At 41.7% G+C, this 20,928-nt stretch overlaps 1 protein-coding gene and 1 long non-coding RNA gene across 2 annotated transcripts; one reads left to right on the plus strand and one right to left on the minus strand.

The window, feature by feature from the left end:
* Positions 1-795: 795 nt before the first annotated feature.
* LOC142885298 (uncharacterized) lies at positions 796-15,974 on the minus strand. Its single transcript, XR_012926276.1, has 3 exons — positions 15,785-15,974; positions 11,096-11,317; positions 796-7,243 (listed from the first exon to the last, which is right to left on the minus strand). It is a non-coding gene; the product is annotated as an uncharacterized LOC142885298 (long non-coding RNA).
* Positions 14,869-17,344, plus strand: aqp1a.1 (aquaporin 1a (Colton blood group), tandem duplicate 1). The gene is made up of 4 exons (XM_076021637.1): positions 14,869-15,337; positions 15,964-16,125; positions 16,310-16,390; positions 16,741-17,344. Exons 1-4 carry the CDS (start codon positions 14,975-14,977, stop codon positions 16,915-16,917), a joined length of 783 nt encoding a protein of 260 aa, XP_075877752.1. The 5' UTR covers positions 14,869-14,974; the 3' UTR covers positions 16,918-17,344.
* Positions 17,345-20,928: the final 3,584 nt, after the last annotated feature.

The following is a 20,928-nucleotide window of genomic DNA, read 5'->3' on the forward strand; positions in this document are numbered from 1 at the left end:
TGCCCTGTGGTCTGCCCCCCCTGGAACAGTCTGGGCTGAGATTGGCTAATAATAGGATGGATAAAGGGGGGGATGCACAGTGAGAGCTGAGTTTGAGTATGACTGACCTCACTTTAACGAGCCACATTAAAGTTTTCTCACGTTTTTCCAACTCCACGCCTCTTCCACTCCTGACAACTCCTGTTGTCGTTGATATTGAGATTGTGCCTGTTGTTGGTTTGCATGTCATGGGTTATTTGGAGGGCAGGTGCTAAAGTGGTGGAGACCGGCACGGGAGGAAGTGGGTGTGGGTTACACTACTGGTGCACAAGGGCGCAGCCTGCACAAAATGGAAAACCCAAATCATTTCCGCTTTTAAAGAAGGGAGAAAAAGAACGAAAGAGAAATTGTAAGGGAATGGAAAAACAAACCGAAATTGTCAAGATAAAGGCAATGTGTGTGTGTGTGTGTGTGTGTGTGTGTGTGTGTGTGTGTGTGTGTGTGTGTGTGTGTGTGTGTGTGTGTGTGTGTGTGTGGGAGATAAATTGACTGTGTTCATTTTGCCCGTTTGCCCGATGTAATCATCAATTGCCCAGATCAGCTTTAACGCGTCATTTTAGCACACATTTACAAAATCACATCGGAAACATCTTTTTGCACTTTAAATTTCAATGTTTAAGTAACTTGAGTTTTAAAACTTAAGTTTTATGATAATGTGTGCGGTAAAATACAGTTTTACTTATATAAGGTTTGCTTCTTAGCTTTTATCTCTTAAGCATTGATACAAAATCACAGTTTCATACCCCGATTCAGCATCATTCCTGGAATACATTGATTTGCAGGGGGAGAATTCCATTGTGCAGCTCCCCCTGGTGGCCAGTCATAGAACTTTATAATTTTGGTTCCATGCCCTGCATCAGGTCACGTGAAAATTAGGTTAACAGGAATTGTTACTGTGCATATAAACATGGTCAATGTGCAGAACGCCCTTCTTCTAGTTCCACATTAACACATCATTAAAATGCTTTTGAAAATGCCATTTGTGTCAGGTTGAACAACTACAGAGAGTTGATTTATTTCCATTTAAGTGCCACTACATTTTAAAATTCATGAACTTAATCTCTTATATTGCAGATTTATATGAACTATGCACTGATTGTTTTTTGAAAGGTTGTGAATTCATCTCTGTGTTTTCTCCCCATTCCACTGTGGAAGTTTCATTTCTCTTCAGTATCTCTGACTGTTCTTTTAAATCTCCACTTTAATTTGTCTCCATGTTCAATTTTAGCTGTAGGAGACCAATTACAAGTCCCTGCTTTCCAAACCCTGCAATTTATTTTAAGTGGCCCAGAATAAGGGATTTGTTGAACTCCATTATTGTGAATCAAGATTCGAAGAAGTCTTGAAGTGATGCTAAAACTTTAATGACTAAAAACTAAAATATATTTTTATTTTATTAATTTATTGTTTTTAATATTTATCATTATTATTATTTTTTTCCATTTACACGTTTTGATTTTTAAAAAAGGTGTTTTATACTTTCATAGTTAGTGTCTGTGCTTTTTAGCTGCTCTGCTCTGGCATGAAAAGTTCAAATAAAGAATGTGTGAACCGATATAATTACTTGTCAAACAAACACAATTCAGGCTCCTGTTTCCCTCCCTCCGTCTCCTGTCCACTCGCATTTGTTAAGGCTCAGTACGGACTGCAACTGTCAAACTATATGCGAAAAAATTATTTCTGTCAGCTGAGCTTCTGTCAGTGGAAATATGACGCTAGTTGGTCTTAAAGCACCTTCAAAAAATGTTGCTCAGAACACAGTTTTAGAAGAGGCCTGGCTAATAAACCTTTGAGAGAGGCTGAGCTGCTTGCTGACAGACTTCTTGAGGATAATGAAAGGGCGGAGCAAATGGCTCGAAGTGGATAATGTGATTGCCTGCAATGGGCCCGCTAGAATTTTAAACGGCACTCTGAACTTACAAGAAAGGAAGACTTAAGAGATAAACCACCTCCCAAAAGAGGCTGATTAAACTGGAGTCAACCGGTGAGCTCGGCAGTTTATTAATGGTCGGGAACCTGGTCTGGAGCAGCTCAAGCATCCTGGGATTTTGTTACACACAAGAGGATAAACAGATTTCCCTCTTCAACCATGCAAAACACACTACCAGTGTTTTACAACAATATGCATCTCCAAAGCCATAGTCAGTACCTTCATTTCTTTAGCTTGCTTCACTTTTCAGAAAATGTATGCAAGATAAAACCGTTCCCAACCTTTATGGGCCAAATTCTAACGCTGGCCTCAACTGGCGCTGTTGCACAAATGAATACCGAGTCGCCCGTCTGCACAATATTAAATTGAGTGGCACAGCATGAAGGCTGTGTGAGGAGACCTCGGGGGGGTGACCGATGGCTTAAAGTGTCAGTGTTGTACTAATGTGGGCGTCAGCACCCCTCTCCACCCCCCCGAAAAAAAGAGTGGAAAAAGGCCGCTCTCTGTTCTGCTACCAAGCTGGCACAGAGCACTCACTGGCAGGGTTGTTTACCAGCGGCGCTGAATGGACAGGCTTCTTACTATGCAGGCTACACTGCTCAGCTGTGAAATGGGTTTCAGGTGGAGAGGCAGCCTCAGAGTGAAGAATAAAAACTCACTCTGAGATGTTTACCAGCTAAATGTGCCCGACTTGTTTTGATGAGTGTGCAGGGTGGAAAACGACTTCTTAACCCCCCGAAAAACGCTGCACGGTAATAGTTCTTTTTATCGGTTGCTTTATATTCTCCCGGCATCCTGTGTTTGTTTCCTCAGAGTCAAAACAACTGATATTCCTAAAAAGCATAAATGAAGGCACCTTGGTGGGGGAAGGTGGGGTTGAGGGTTTGAGGTGGGGGGTGGGGGGTCACCACTAAGCATTATTTTCCTCCCGCTGGCTAATGTAGCCTCCTCTGACTCAGGGGGGAACAATAAGACACAATGCAGGGAAACAGCTCCCAGATTATTTCCTTCCGTCGATAAGGCACTCGCCGCTGCAGAATGGGGGGAGCGGGAGTCATTTTTGCACCCGTGGGACAGGCAGCGTGTGAGAAGATCCTGTGCTTTGGCAGCGGTCACCTGCCCCGGTGCCACCCGCAAATTCCCGCCACAGTTCCCCCGTCTGCTTCTCGCTGATTGTCTGCCCCGCGCTGATTTCCACCGCGCGCACAATGCATTGTGCGGAAGATTTAAGGTTGACATCCAGGCATCGAGGAAATGCTTGCAATGTGATATAATTGTCTGTCTGTGAGTTTGGCAGGAGTGCGCTGACGGCTGCCTGGGTTTTTTCTTTGTGTTCATTTTTTTATTCTGTTGATGCAATTATTTGGATGGCAGCCATGTTGCATAAGTGTGCTGCGATTTGAGAAAGAAATAAAGTTGAGTACAGTAGTGGGAGGTGTTCATACAGTAGTGGGACGGCAGTCAACTTGTGTTCACCATTACCTAAAGGTCGGAGCGGGTTCAAAACAAATATTTAGCAAAAACGTTCAGGTTGGGAACGGACTGGGCCTGTTTCCAGTGGGGGAGGAAAAAAAATCTACTCTCCTTCCTGTTTCCTGCGTAGGGTTTGTGATTTATAGGACAACGCCTGACACGCACACATTTATGGAAGTTTAGGTTCAAACAGCCTAATGTACAGCCAGTAAACTGTAAAACAATGCCTTTTGATGGCCATTTACAGCACTGAGTCGCACGTGTGTTAGTGGGGCAGTAACCACCGTGGCAACAACTGCTGGATACAAACTCTGTGCTTCAGCTCGTGCAACGTGATGGATGTCCAATATGGTCCAAGGTTGGCTGCTACAGTCTAGGATTTGGACAGAAAGTATCCCGCTTCAGAATCTCAAAGTACATTTTTCGAAGTGTGCAGAATCTTCAAAATGAATTCTTCACTACTTCTCTTTACGTAACAATTCCTCTTCTGGCCCTGTCATTTATAAGGAAGCGGGCAGAAAAACACATGTGAGGTTTGTTCCAATGACACTGGACAATAGCATCACTATATTTAACAGCTCACGATGATTTTTTATTGCTCCCTATAGGGGAATTCTACACCAGACCAGGAACTGAAAGGGAGGCGGTTCCTTGACTAAGTCCCCCTGAGTGCGTCACACACCAGTGGACTCCCCTCACCTCCTCCGTGGGGCAGCAACCCTGACCACGAGGCCACACAGAGGAGCCACGTCCTTAATGGGTCTCTCTTCCTCGTCCTCGAGATTCTTCTATGACTTTTGCAATTGATCGTGAGGAAGGAACGGCGCACAGCGGGTCGTACGCAGAAGCCGCCAAGCCGCATTGTGCTAACCGATGATTTCTTAGCGCGGCGCCCACCATCAAAGGCTCTCACAGGCTCTCACACTTTTCTAGAGCACTCACGTGGACATGGGAAGGGAAAGAGGGGCGCGCTCTCATTTCCCAGCATGCAAAAAATTGTCTCTGTGCAGGTGGCAATTTTTTGGGGACAAGGGTTAGAAAGTAGATTTGACAATGTGTTCTTGGTTTAATTAATAAAACTGAGGGTAACGTTTCCATTTTGGGACACATGAAAATTGGCTGTGCGTGTGGAACGATCAAAGTGACAAGAAACTATTGAAATGATAATACAGAAATGTAAGAAAAAAAAAAGAAAAAAAAACAGCGCTTTGATCTTTCTTACACATGAGGGAAAACCCGCAGTCCTGTTGGATTAAGTGTCTTGTACATGAAATCTGATAAAGACAGAAATAATACAGTGCGGACACTGGTACTCCCAGCTGCAGCATGCGGCATCCAAAGCATCTGGCATTTTAGACGTTATCTAATAGATTTAGGGCACATGTACATTAAATGGAGAATCGCAGGGCACTAAGAGAGAGTCCAGCCCCGTAGTTTATTTTCATATATATTCTATTCATACCACTTGTAACTATCCATGGCTAAACTCCAAATGATTTATGTACTCACCCTGAAAGCACTTAAGCAGAGGGCTAAAGGTCCTCGACAGGCCATGAATAATAGTAATAGAATAATAAAAAAAAATAGAAACTAAATGGTAAAATGCAAATAGAAAAGAGACTCCAAAACAAGAACATTTAGAGCATATTTTAAAGGGTAAAATAACTATGTTGCCAGTCACAGGTAGAAACTGATAGTAGGTTTCATGCATCCCAGAGAGTCTTGACACACATTGTCAAGAATGTGACCTCCATATGTATGGGCTAGCACAGAGTAAATTGACAAAGTTACACCACTGAAATACTGACAACACCTTCCCCCACAAGCATGTGAGTATAGTGACCATACACACCATCATTGGCCAGTGAATGAAACCTTGAAACCTCAAGTTATTCATTCATTTGTGAAGCTGGTCTCTTTCATGAAAATTGACTCTTGGCTGTCTTGGTGCTCATAAAGCACATTAAGGCCTCTGCAGAACACAAATTCCTGGGAAAGAATGCTAGGTATACAAATCAACTGCATCCGACGTACAGCATGAAGGCAAGCCAGGCCTCACAACACCACCAAACTCATGTCACTTGGGGGGAGTTTTGGAGGTCTGGGGAGTATTTTTGTAGTGGACAGTCCTGCAGGGCTTCGCGAACAGGGGAGCAAGCTCCCCAACCACCCTGGCTGAGATTAACACAAGGCACCAATGGTGTCTTGATTGACAGCGTCAACGCTGTCATTCAAGACGTGATAAGCCTTTGTGATAAGCACAATCTGATTGTGCTTATCACAAGGTCTAACCTGTACACTTGTGCACTTGAGCAATCAGAATACTGGCTGCAATCTTCAGCCTGCAGAGATGCACAGACTGAGTTGCAGCAGCAAATAAATCAATCAACATAATTTCCTCCTCCCTAAGAATACTAAGTGTTCCAGTTGTTGCCAGACAAGGAATGTAAATAAACACGAGCGCATCAAGTCAAACCGGGGGGGGTGATAGTCTCATCCGTCATTGGACGAGAGCCAAGGATGAACCCGTCAGCCGCAGTACGAAGTCCATCCTTATCAGCCGCACACATTATCATTTTATAAACGTGTTGTCATACCAGAGAACGTAATGTTACCGAAGTGCATCCAGGATGGCCGCTGTCCATAAAGCCACAATAAAGGGCTTTTACAGGGAGACAACCAAAACATTTAATGTGCTGATGTTATTCTAGCACATGTCAAGCAATTGGAACATTTTGTATTTTGTCCACAGTGGATTGCCAAGGCTGCTATTTATGCACCAGTGTTGCTGGTTAACAATCTTTCACAATGCTTTTTCGTTCTTTGACACACCGCAAGATCAATTTTACACTAACGCTCACTTCAATTTAAGGACAAAAATCCCATTGCAGACCGCTGGGATCTCTCTGATACCAATCTCCACTACGATTTGGCCAAAAAGATGAGTAAAACTTGATGAAGAAAAAAAAACGTATGGATCTCCAAAGCGGGAAAAAGTCTAAATTGCTGAAGCCGTCGTCATGGCACCGCAGACCCCTGACCAGGCCTTTCAGAAATGTTTTTGTGTAGGTTTAGAAGAGGCGGGCGATGCAGGCCAGGGTGGGGAGGGGGGCTTTTACAATGGTAATAAATAGGCAAAGAGCCAGTAGCCACATGCAACAATTGAGGGGAACTGATCCTCCTAATAAAAGGGCACCCCCCTGTGAGTTTTGTGGGTCTGCCGATTTCAAGTGAACGCACTGAATGGTGATGTAAATCTCTTTGGCGCGGTACACACGTAGGCATCAGCCATTGACCAAATTGCAGAGGCTGGTTTGACACAGGCAAAGTCACAGACACACACACACACTCACGCACGCACACCGACTCTGGCAATCAAACAAAAAGAATTTGCAACAACCGAGATGGACGTTTTCACACTTCCCAACAGCAGTGTCGTTTCACAAGACACGAGGAAGCACTTCACATCCTGAGACGAGTCAGTTAATGTTTAAAGACATATATGAACTCATTTCAGATAAGACTACTTTGATGCTGCTGTAACCCATCATCGAGTGTGCCAGTAAAATTAGACGACTCACTGCTTGGCAAACATTTGTGAACTTTTTCCCTTGGCCACGACACATAAAACCAACATTTAAAACAAAAGAAAAACAACTTTAATTCACACTGTCAGTGTCAGGGAAACTAAAAGTAGGTCTTGACCTCCCCATAAAGTCCAACGAGGCTGACTTGCATCAGACATTCCGCACGTAGACAAGACGAGGGGTCATCCTGCCAGCAGATGAAGGCTCTTGGTCCCTGTCACGATTGCACAAAGATAGAATCATTACAAAATTATTCATCTTTAACTGTAGAATTATCATTATATAATTAAAATGTGTCAGATTTGGCAGTACCAGAAAGCATAATGTCAACAATGCGAAAGTAAATCCCTTCGTTACGTCTTATAATAGCCACCATGACATGAAACACTGAGCAGATCAAAATCTTGCGTTACTGTAGATATGTGTGTGTGTGTGTGTGTGTGTGTGTGTGTGTGTGTGTGTGTGTGTGTGTGTGTGTGTGTCTGTGTGTGTGTGTGTGTGTGTGTGTGTGTGTATGTGAGAGTGAATAAAGGCCTGAATAAAAAGAGCGATTTTGTGTAACTAAAAGACCTACACAGGTGTTTTCTGTACCATTATGGTCCCAACAGAGAGGTCACAAAATGGAAAACCCCTGCTGAACCTGCTCATCGCCGCTGTTAAAACAGCATCAAATTTAGACCAGTGTTCACAAGTGACATTCAGAATTAGAGGAAATCCTATCAAGGCTGTTGCAAAAATAAACAGGTTCACCTTAATAACTCACTAATTACTTTTCCACTGTGGAAGTTAGATAAGCTAAAAACCATTAAAGCGACATTAGACCTGCTAGTAGTTTCCTTTCTCTGGGCCGCCACACCACATCTTACACCTTGGATTTTTTTTTATAAACAAGTGAGATGACGCAGAGGGAGCAGGAAGCCACCATGAATGTCATATTTCACCTGTCCTTTCTAACAATACGGGGACGTGAGGCTTTTTCGCCACATCAGTGCCTTCAGCAAGAGCTGATCCATCACGAGGTAAACAAACGTAAGATCTTAAAAAGCAACGTGCCTGAGAAATCGCAGGAAAGCGATGATGTTTATGCCTCAGTCTCTGAAGATTCTGGTGTTTTAAGTGTGAACAACAATGGGATTGATGGGTTAAAAATACTCTAACTTAAGCCTTTTCAATTGCAAATGATGTATGTGAGTAACATTCTGGTGCATGGGAGCAGCTCATCAGACCAACAGTCAAAGTTGCTCCAGCACGGCAGCTTCCATATTTTTATACTTTAATTTGGTAATCAGGTAGGAAGGCCTCACAGGATTTATAATCCAAATATGTGTTTATAGCACACCAGGAAACAGCATATTTAGCCCGCTGTTTACAACCTTCCACAGTGTGAAAAGTACACTAAAAACTTATTGCTCTAAAAAATGCTCTTCTTATTTCTGGACAGCTTCTTCATGGCCACAGAATAATATTATTATCAGAATAACACTTATTTCACTTCTTCTCACTCCTTTTAAAATATGTATTTGATGTCTTGTGTGTAAATGTTCTGTCTTGTTATATTATTTGTTGCCCTTCATTGAAATAAATACTTAAGTTACACTTTAACAAATCAAGAATATAGCAAGGATGTCTAATAAAATATCAGAATATTGTTGTAGTAAAGTGAATTTCTCATTATAAAGGAGTTTTAAGTTTGGTGTTGCCCAGCGAAGGTTTCACTCAAGAGTTTTCTGAACAAAACAACTGTGATACACATGGATGTGAGCACTGAAGTATTATTTAATCACTCACTTGGGTCTTTTGTCTCTGTCCGCTTTCACACGCCTGTAGCTAAATTCCTCTCCTTGTTAGTGTGGGGTCATTGTGAAGAATGACCTCTCTTTATCCTGGCAATCAAAACATCTGTTCTGCCTCACCGTTATCGGGTCTTTTTTTCTTTTTCGTTTTGTTTTGCTTCCTCAATTCAGAACCCAAAATTTAAGAATTCTGCGCAGAGGAAATTGGGCATTCTATCCCTTTTTGTTTTGCTCTTGCAAAAAATGTTTAGAGAGAAAATACCTTGCAAGCAAACCATAATTAGATAACTTAGAGCAATTAGTAAAATGAGTCCCTGACTGTCACAGACAGTTTCGCGGGTCACTGCTTTTCTGTGTTTTGTTCGCGCTCCTCACCCTTTAACCCATCTCCCTGACTGTCCTCCAACTCACCAGTCGCTTGACAAACACTTGTGCGTGTTTTGGTCTTATCTTTGCCTCTCTCGTATCATTTGTACCAGACTGATTTCAGGCAAATCTGATATTTGGCTCTGTGATATTCACGCTTCATCTTTTGTTTTATTCATGTATCAGTCCAATCAGGAAAGGGAGTGAATGGGAGTGATCCCAAAAAACTTAAAAACAAAAACAATAAGCTGGTGCGTGCAGCATGTGAAACAAAACACCCTCCCACATTACTGAGTCCGTGTCAGTTGTTGTAAAATGTATTAAAGCAAATGGAAAAATGATGGAAAACAACTACTTCTAGTCCAGTTTGTGTGATTATGTAGGCTTGTTTTTACAATCTCTTTGCATGCTTGGATTACTATGCTTCCACCATTCCAAAACCGTTGTGTCTAGCATGTGTGACCCTTGAACCTGAATGCCAAATAAACCCAAGTGATAATCAAGCCCACCCTGATCTTGACGTTTACCCTCTGCTGTTTTTGTGACGTTCTGGACATTTATTTCAACTCTTGACTTACAGGGTTCTCACACAGAGACTCTCACACCCTAAACACTCTTGACTGTTGATGTTTGCACTCACAGTTGGAGCACCCTGAGGTTTAGTCAGGAGAGGCAGGGCTGCGATGGGATGCAGAGATATCTCTGTCACATTGTAAACCGTACAAGATTTGTGGAAAAAGGTTTCACGTAAAAAAAAGTTTGGAAGAGTTTCGTCTGTAGCCTCGCTGTCAAAATGGGCTTCATCAGATACTGGAGGATGTCGCTCCTCTACATGTGCAGGCGAGATGCCACAAAGACATTTTGTTTTTGGAAATAGTCCAAAATTTACTGCAGCAATCTCCAAAACGCTGGATTTATGTGCGAGACCGTTACCTCCCCATCGACTCTGACGCAGTTGTGCTCGACATTTACATAACTTTGCCACAATGATTTAAAAAAAAGAAGAGTCAAAGTCGTTGCAGGGGAATGGCCAAGTACACCGTGTTTGCTGTTGGCTGCCAACAGAGCCGGCCTGCCTTTGTTGGCTGCCACAGAATTTACCATTAACCTCTCAATGAACTTTGCGTATCCTGATATTGTCATGGCGTAATCACCCGAGCAAAACATGCGGAGTCAAGGAGACTTTTGCAGAGCATTTCCCCTTATATATGTGAACGTGACAGTGAGCTAGGCCTTTTTTTTTATTTGCAGTGTAGTCAACGGAATGTTGAATTTTACATTTGGGTTTCTCTGATAACCTAAAGCTAAATCTGAAAGATCAAAGAAAAATATTCCTTGTTTTTATCTTGCTGCCGGGGATTATTTTGATGTTTGTGCAATTCAATTATCAGGAGAGATCCCACTTATGCCAACTTCACATTTATGCATTTTGATATTCTTTTCCTGAAATGTGTTCACCCATGTCCCTAATTATCACAAAAACACCTTGAACTATTCACTCTTTGCTGAAAACATACTTTTCTACTTCTATTCTATTCTAATCTAGATCGATGTTAAATGCAGCAGAGACTTGCACTGTTCTGTCCGACGCACTGAGATGTGACAAATATTCGTTAATAATTTATTGGTTCCTTTAACAGCCATCAGATTGTACATGTAAGTGAGTCATTACTAGTTAAACCTTTCTTTTCCATCCTGAAGCCCTTGGTTAGGCATGGCAGCGCATTATTTCAAGGAGAGAGGCGTGAGAGTGATGCCACGTGTGACAATATACTCTTCAGTGCCTGAAGTGCAGGGTGGACTTCTAGTCCAAACCCCTCCAAACTTCCTGCCCTGCAGCTTCCACCCAATACGAGCAGTGTTTTCGTTTCCTCGCACCGTTCCTCAACTCTGCCCTCGGGCCTCACCTGTCCCGGCGCTTTTTCGCTCCAGTGCCTCTCACGTACCACCAGCTCTCATGAAAGAGTCATGAGCCCGAGCTCTTGCATCACACACAGAGCAGCCGAGTAAAGTCTGCAGAGCACGGATGAACCAGAGGACTGGTCTCCTGGGTGGCTGTTATCAGTCCAGCCTTCTCCTTTCGCCTGGATATTGTTTGGAAAGTAATGTGACGTCCCTTCTGCTTGTTCCTGCAAGTGCATAAATAGAAGCAATATTTTAAAATAATAATAAAATTATATACATATGTGTGTGTGTGTGTGTGTATACATATATATACATATATATTAGCTATATTATATTACCACACTGGCGGTGGTAAGTCACAGCTGCCCTGGGGCAGACTGACGGAAGCAGTCTGAGGCAGTCAATCTGCGCCAAACAGCCCCTCTGACCTCAACCACCACCACCAAACATTCACTCACATTCGTAGAGGCAATGTGACTTAAGTGTCTTGGACACAACAACAGGTTGGGATGGAGCGGGATTTGAACCGCCAATCTTTCGGTCATTGGACAATCTGCTCTACCTCAGCGACTGAATGTACAGAGATGAGAGTTGGTCTGAATAAACAACAAGTAATAATAAATACTTGTGCATCCAAAATAAACTCATAAAGAACAACATTACTCCATGAGATATCAATGTGTTCATTGCTTTAAAAAAGACCAAAAAATGTTACACAGACACGTGCCTCTTCCGGCAAGACAACTAAATAGTGGCAGGAAGTTGGGGATAGGGTAGAGAGTGATGTGCAGTTTGCAAGACATATTTCAAAAAACTAAAAAAAAACTAAAAACAAGTGCAGCAGTATGTATCTCCCATGTGATCAAATCTTGTTGTATTTTGTGCTGGACTGAAGAGGATATGTCCTAATTCCATACTGACAAATGGTTGCTTATCTACATCCTGCTCCTTGGCAGCAAAGCAAAGGAACAGATCATGTCAAAAAAAAAGAAATAGAGAAGAGGGAGAAAGAAAATATTGTGAGCTGTCAGCATGGTGTAACATATAAGCCAAATATGATCTGATATTTAAACATAATGCACATTCCCTGAGGCACTGGTATCCTGTTATTAACCCTGTGGTGGTGGTGACTGACTGACTATTAGACAGACAGGCAGACAGAAAGAGAGACCGACAGACTTTTAAGCTGCATAAAAGCACAGGACAATGCAGCCTCATTCCTGAGTCAGTTTATCATATTAATGTTTCATTTATCTATTCATCTATTTATATTTATCTATTCAACACTATATATATATATATATTTATATATATACATATATATATATTGGTATCTATATTGGTATAATGTATGTATTGGTATAATGTATTTTATAATGTATTTTAATCTTTGAAAATTGTTAACATTCTCTACGTTCAAGCATTCACAATTTGCCAAATATTTCAGTTCATTCAAATTCCTTCAGTTCGCTTCATTTGACTCATTTAATTCATTCCAAATTCAGAGGAGCATTTAAAGCTTCCACGTCAACACAGTGTTTTGCATCCAAACAACACAGGAGGCACCAATGTGATCGGGTACCATGCAACCTCTTCAAAATAGGAAATGTGGCTTACGGACAGTATTGTACATACAAGATGTGACATATAAAAAGTCCAACTGTTCCTGAGAAATTGTATCAAAGTGCAGGAAAACAGTTGTGATGAAACAGCACTGCATGGATTAGTCATTGTGGGTTAAGACTATGCTTCACACTGCGGAGGAATATCCTCCACAGCTGGCTCTGTCGCCATCCCTCCCAGTCATCACATCGCCGCTTCCAAGTCTTCTGGGCTGCTGAGGGCATGAGACGCCAGCGATTTTATGTAAAACACTGTAAAAAAATATATATATTTATATATATATATATATATATATATATATATATATATATATATATATATATATATATATATATATATATATACATATATATATATATATATATATGTATATATGTATATATGTATATATATATATATATATATATATATATATATATATATATATATATATATATGTACATATATATATATATATATATATATATGTACATATATATATATATATATATGTACATATATATATATATATATATATATATATACATATATACATATATACATATATATATATATATATATGTATATATATATATATATATATATATATATATATATATATATAAATATATATATTTTTTTACAGTGTTTTACATATGTATATATATATATATATATATATATATATATATATATATATATATATATATATATATATATATATATACATATAAATATATATATACATATATATATATATATATATATATATATATATATATATATATATATATATATATACATATAAATACATATATATGCTGCTTGTCAACTGAGAGAAAAAATAAAAATTGTTTTACAAACAGATGTAGTAGAAGTAGGTGCTATGAATTTGTAATCTCATACTCGTCAACATTTTGTTTTTTTAAAGGCATCCACCAAAATGAAATGGCAATACATATTAAAACTATTTGGAAATCTGCAGAAAGATAATTAGCTGAGCACACAAGTTCTCAAGAAACCACAGGAAGAACCAACTGAAATGTGAAACATGGTCTAAATTCTCCTTTAAAGTTTGTCATTTCCTTCCTGTCCCATTATTCAACGGACCAAAAGAGCCAAACGTCAGTGAAAACAGGAACAGACACAATAAAACGTGGTTATACTGAAGAACACTGACGAAATGAGAGAAAGGTGAACTCTTCCCATGTTGCTGCGGCTGCTGTTTGCTGATACACCCCCCACGAGCTGGGAACCAGGTGCAGCAGGCAGCTCTTTTCTCAAAGCTGGTTGTCTACCTCACACCAGTAAAACTCTCCCTTTTTGCTCTTTGCAGACTGGATAATGACCACTTAGCAATAACCTTCCACGTTGAAAGCAATTTATCTTTACATGAATGTATATTTTTGTTATTTACGTGCATTTTAGAAATACAGTCTGCCTGAGTCACTGTTTCCTTTTTTCGTTTTTTCCAATAAAATTCCAAATGTTCCTCAGCTTTTACTCCCTGCCTTTGTCAGAGCACATCCTGGTGCTGGCTGACAGTTGGGTGGTCTTGTTAAAGCGTGAATCCCCTGGCTGTGAGAGGGAAGACTGAGACCTGAAAGGACTGTTTGGAAGAATTCTGGCATCTCTCCTGCTCTCCCTCGTGTGCTATCAGTCATCGTGATGTGATTAAGCTCACAGACGCGAAAAAGGAAAAAAAATAATATATATATATATATATATATTTTTTTTTTTTTAAAGTGGGCAAATCTGGATTTTTCTCAGTCCGAGCAAAAAAAAAATGTTCTAAAAATCATTTACATCAAAACATTTCTTTTGCCCTCTAAATCAGGAGCTCTGATTTATCCTGGTATTATGCGTTCAGAAGTGTAACTTTAGGTGCAACTATTTTCGGACCTAGTTGCCAATGAGAGTCCAAAGACCACAAAGCGCTGCACAGTGGGAGAGGGGCTGGCGGACAGGGGAGGCCAGGGGGGTGGGAGGTGGGGGGTGGGGGGGGCGGAGGGGAGCAGAGGGAGGGAGAGCAGAGACCAGTCTTTTGGATTTCTCATTAATTCACTGTGGCCCTCTCTTTCAGTTTTTTTTTTTTTTCTTCACAAGGCCCGCCCACTAACCATTATCGGCCCAGGCCTTATATATGCAGCCTGTGGCTGTTGTTTGTGAGAACCACACACACATACACACACGGATACACACGCACACACACACCCAAACACACGTGCGTTTCTTCGCTCAAAGCCACAGCCTGACCGACCGCAGCGCTGCCACCGACAATGAGAGAGTTCAAGAGCAAAGACTTCTGGAGGGCCGTCCTGGCCGAGCTGGTGGGAATGACCCTGTTTATCTTCCTCAGCATCGCCACGGCCATCGGGAATGTGAACAACTCCAACCCGGACCAGGAGGTGAAGGTGGCGCTGGGCTTCGGACTGGCCATCGCCACGCTGGCCCAGAGTTTGGGCCACATCAGCGGCGCCCACCTCAACCCAGCCGTCACCCTGGGGATGCTCGCCAGCTGTCAGATCAGCCTGTTCCGGGCAGTCATGTACATCGTGGCCCAGATGTTGGGTTCGGCCCTGGCCTGTGGTATCATGTACGGAGCCCGTCCGCAATCCACTGCAGCTCTGGGTCTCAACAAAGTAAGTCCGTTCTGGTGAAATTTTGCAGCGTTTAAGTTGCAGTTAAATTAAGTGTTAAGTTAAGTTAAGTGTCCAGTACCTGATTAGGTTGTTTTAAATATAATAATAGTGGAATTCAGAATCGATGACAAGTGGTTCTCAGGGAGGAGGAACCTGACTTGGCACAGACTGTGATGTTTTATTTTGGGGTGGAAGGTCGTTCTGCTGTTGTATTAAAAAGTGATGACACGCACACAACTGAATAGCTGAAATGATGACGATCACAGAAGAGTATGTAAAAAAACAAAAAACACGCAATGTCACCTCGCTGATAGTACTCCTTTGCTGATCTTCAAGTATTTCAAAAAGTTCTACCGTTGTTTTGTGTGTGTGTCTGCCGGTTATCTGTCGTCAGCTGTCTCTATGATATCTCCTCACTGCCAAGGGACTGAGTTGCACCATGCTCACCTCAGCCGCGGCCAAATGCCTTGAGGGTAACAGAGACGGGGCTTCCTCCACAGATAGGAATAAAGAATAAAGCGCAGGCGGCTGCCAAATTGGTGTCAGACTTCCTCGGCCCGAAACCATCAATCCGACGCTGACTGACAGAGTGTTGTTGTTCTGGCTTCCTCTCCGAACTCCTGCAGCTCAACGGCGTCACTCCCAGCCAAGGCGTGGGCATCGAGCTGCTGGCAACCTTCCAGCTGGTGCTGTGTGTCATTGCAGTCACTGATAAACGACGGCGTGATGTCAGCGGCTCTGCACCCTTGGCCATTGGCCTCTCGGTCTGCCTGGGACACTTGGCGGCGGTAAGTCACAACTCACGGCCAATCAGAGAGCTCATGCTAACGTGAAACGTGCAGCAGCGGACACAGCGTGGCCGTGGACATTTTTTTTTTCTGATGGCTTGTGTTTAAAAAAAAAAAAAAAAAAACGCCAGAACCAAGTCATGCGGTTAGAGGTCAGTGATCTTCTCTTTCTCGTCCATTGCAGATCAGCTACACGGGCTGCGGCATCAATCCCGCCCGCTCCTTCGGACCCGCTTTGATCCTGAACGATTTCACGAACCACTGGGTGAGTCAGAGAGCGAGGCGCGCCAGCCGCTTCACGCATGCCTCGCATTTTTTCCAACCCGTGCGTGCAGCCCCACGTCAAAAGCCGAAGTAACCTGGTGGCCGAGCAAACGGCCAGACGAGTCGTGAAATCTTCCCCCAGTTAATGAGCGGTCGCATTCCGCTTGTTGTACAATAAGGCCTGCTGGGATATCGACCGAGAGAAAACCTTTTGAACCTTGTGAATCCCTGTCAAACACCATTATTTCTTTCCCTTTCTTCCTCATGGCAGTGGCAGTTTACACACAGCTCATGTTATCTGATGCAGGACCCGCGTATTGATCTGAGGTTTTTTTTTTATTTTGGATCCAGGTCTACTGGGTGGGGCCGATGTGTGGAGGTGTGGCGGCGGCCCTCATATACGACTTCCTACTGTCGCCCAAATTCGACGACTTCCCCGAGCGCATGAAAGTGCTGGTCAGCGGCCCCGTGGGCGACTACGACGTCAACGGAGCCAACGATGCCACAGTGGAGATGACGACAAAGTAGTGCCGCGCGGTCACAATCTCTTAGTCCCTGTGTCTATACTTTTGTAAAAAAAAAACAAATATATATTGAACATAGTGTAGTATGCCATTGTATTATTCTAAGATACCAATGAGGATTGTGGTAACGGGTCACTTAGTGTTTGTTTGTTTTTTTGCTAATTCACTCCTGTGTTTGGCCTCACACACACAAACACACAATGTTTTTATCCAGACTGCCAGCCAGAGAGAGAGCAGTTTAAGACTCCTTTTTTGTTGTTGTTGTTGTTTTTGTCCAGTATCAGTATTTTACGACGAGCCATGTTTTGTATGCTTTGTGTTAACTCTACCACTTTGTTTCAGATGTTTAATGTATTGTGTGTTCACTTGTGAAATCTCTTTTTTAAGTAAATAAAACACTTGTAAAAGTAAAAAAAAAAACAAAAAAAAAACATGCATTTCACTGCTTTCATAACAATTCAAACAAATTTTAATTTGGTATACAAAGAACGATAATTCAAAAAAAAAAAAATCTCACTATAACAACTATACCCACAGTACCAAAACACATCAGAGCTGAGTGCATGGCAGTTAAAATATTGTGCTACACTGCTGAAGATGATTAAATCAAATCCTCACTGATCCACAAGTTCATCCACGGCCAGATTAACCTTTCAGGAGGCCCTGGGGCAAATATTTCCTGTTTGGCCTTTTCTGGAGCTCTTATGTCCGGTCTTCCGTGCATTATTAATCGATGCTCCCATGTTAGTTACTGACAATGGCCCTGACACTATGTGCCACTTTTATGAGCAAATCTTCACTCAGGAATGCTGTGCAAACTAAAATATTTAGAGGGACATGTTTAAAATTTAGATGACATAATATAAAGTTTTATGTTGTACAGCACAGACAAAAAAAAACAAGGTTGCATGGTGGTCTAGTGGTTTTTCACCATTGCTTTACTCCAAGAAGGTTCAAACTTCAGGGCTCACATCGGTGCCCTTCCACAATCAGAGATGATAGAAAGGTCAGACAATAAAAATATGAATAGCAAACGCGCTGAAAACAAAATCCCTACAGTTCATCAAGCATGCAGTTAAATGGGCCTGTTTAAAGACCTCTGAGGACACTGAGGCTTGTCCAGTAATCCAGTCCCTGGTTTTATCCGATAAGAACGTGTGCAAAGTTCTGCAATCCTCAGCTTGTTTAAGCAATTGTGTTTCTCAATGTCAGGACAATTCACCAGCCAAAGTCGTAATCACTGGTCAACTAAACGCTGATCGTAGTGTGATAGGGGAAGTTATTATCTAATAGGTGAAGCAAACAAAGGGGGCCGGGGAGGGGGTTAGGGGTGTTAAAGTTCAAGTTAAAGTGAGTGTGCTTTCTAGAAGGACACATCAACATTTCATAACTGAAAGATTAAATTAATTACATCCTCGTCATTTGACCTTAACAAAAGGTAACCTTACCCGGCACATGCAGGGAAAACAGCAGCTGGACGTAGAAAATTCACAACTTCCAAACAAAGTTCAGATATGCATAAAGATTAGTTGCTGTCTAGTAACTCTGTAGCAAGCTGTGCTATTAGCAACAACTTCAGGGTTTGGGTTTAAGTCACAAAACAACTAGTCTTCAAGGTGCTTTTACACCTGAGACATGTGAACATCACCATTGATTTCTAATGCAGAACAACACAACCAGGCTGGGAGAGGTAGCCTCAATTAATTTCATCCAGGTTGCCAGGTTTGTAGTTGTAGTTTGTCGTAGTAATAGTGTCCATATTACCCCCACCCCTGCAGTACACATTTAATTTTTGTAGTGTGCACTGTCTGTCCCTAAATCCACTGTCAACACAAACACTGAACACAAACACTGGGTGAACGTCGCGTCAAATTGCTTAAGTTCAACAGCTGAATCCTAACTCAGTTTGTTGAGAAATGGACGCTGCTAAATTAATTCCAATTCAGAAAGTGTGTTGCCGATTTTGAGCAGTGGGAAGTGGAAACCCTTTGAAGTCGTGAGTATCACTGCATGGCTTTGCCCAACAGACCAGCATACATATTGATTATATACTTGACTTGTTCGCATGTCTGCATGGCTGCATTTCTGTTCTAAATTCATCCTATTATCCTTGAGCTACGGTTGACAAAGTGCAGCAATAAATCCTAGTGCACTTGCATTTCTATAGTTTTATGCTTCTGTGGGACCACATTCCACACATTATTCCCTCCAAAATTAAAACAAATACATAAAAACTAGACATGAAACAGTCTTGAAAATGTCCTGTGTTGAGGAATTACATACATATGATTTTATATTTTGCTAAATTGGATCAAGAATAATATATAATATATATTGATAAACTAGGATGAGCTCTGGGGTGTTGTTTTTTGTTCGTGTGCTTTGATTTTGAAATCTTAGAGCTAAGTACTAATGTGAAGGAAGAAAGCTGATCATCTGACATACCAAAAAAACAGACTCACACACTGTCAAACTCAACTTGACAACCTAGTCCTCTCCCAGGAGATAACAACAATAATTTGGTTAAATAGGAAAATCCATTAAAACATGAAGGGGTGTGTGTGGGGTGGAGGTAAAGCAACAAGTCTTAGATTAAGTGAAATAGGGGTGTGTTCCTCTCTCTGGGTGGGAGCATTGTTGTTCAAGTCAAAGGTGATGCTTTGATTTCTATGGTGACAAGAGGACCAGAAGCAGGGTGACCTTTTAACCCGTCAGTGCATTCATACAGAGACGCAGCACGGGAGGCTGGTTTCCTTGTTGTAAATTCAAAGGTCCAACTTCCTCGACATATGCGTTTGACTGATGTTGCCCTCAGTGGAGCCGGCCCTGCATGACACAAGCCCAGAATAGAACACGCGATCTAAAAAGGAGACCATTCAGGATACCATTCACAAAGACTTGCAGAATGTCATCAGGCATGAAGTATCTATCACATATCTTCTACAGAATGTGCCTGACAAGTGTTTAAAATGGGTACTGCAACACAAATTCAGGACAATGTAGAAAGTGCCTAGAAGCCCACACAATTTGCCAGGTTGAGGACACTGAACCTGCTGGGACTGACCAATTGGCTGGATTCCATTACGTACTTGCTGCCTTGCTGTCATTTGCATTTCTTGATTGCAATGCAGCAACAGCACAGCAGCAGCAGAGGCCCAAAGTGAGATGCCTGTTCTCACGCCTGCCCCCTGTAAGTAGCTGTTAACAAGTTGCTGCCCTCATGTTTCCGTAGGGCTTCTGCTTGTTTTTTAGCAAAATCTCCCACCGCAGCCAAGCTCCACCATCCTTCTGATGGTAACCTCAGCCTTGTTAGTCATGTCGCTGCAGCCTCACTGTCACACACATGCCCTCTGTTTCAGTGGCCAAGTAATTCCATCATGGAGCGTCATTGTTAAACATAGTTTACCCTGGTAAACATTTCGAAATTGATCCCAATTCTTATGCTTTTTTATCATTCCCTGTTTGCTAGTTCATCATTTCACAGAGATACCCACTGAATGAACTCCTCCCAAGCAAGTAGTTGTTTATTTTTATATAAAGCGGATAAGCAAGCAGCAGCAGTGATGAATTAGTTAAGGTCACTGATGTCGGCTGAACCGGTTTGCCTGCTGTGGAGAAAATTGGAAAAACGCTGCTTGTGTCTCCATATCCTTCGCTGCTTAAACCTGTCAACATCTTGAAAATGAATTACTAGAATGTATCTACGTTTAAGCATGTTTCTGCTGATGGAGTGCTTTTGAAATAAGGTGACAAGGCTTTTTCGTACAGACAAGCTCAGCGGACATGATCTACTCCATAACTGCAGTTGTCAATATAGGCTATTGGAATATCAATATTGGCTACAGGCATTTGATTTACCAAAATAATAAAAATGTTTCAGTCTATAAATATATCAGTAGAGAACAGGCTGGATATAGTATTGTAATGAGAGAGGTGAATATTTCAACTCTTCTCACAACATCAAATAGTGTTCTTGGTCAGTTTATTGTTCATCCCTTCCAGTCAACTTCCCTTA

The sequence above is a fragment of the Nelusetta ayraudi genome, unplaced genomic scaffold (genome assembly GCF_046127955.1).
Source record: "Nelusetta ayraudi isolate G7.1 ecotype Tasmania unplaced genomic scaffold, CSIRO-AGI_Nayr_v1 ptg000011l, whole genome shotgun sequence".
NCBI classification, from domain to species: domain Eukaryota; kingdom Metazoa; phylum Chordata; class Actinopteri; order Tetraodontiformes; family Monacanthidae; genus Nelusetta; species Nelusetta ayraudi.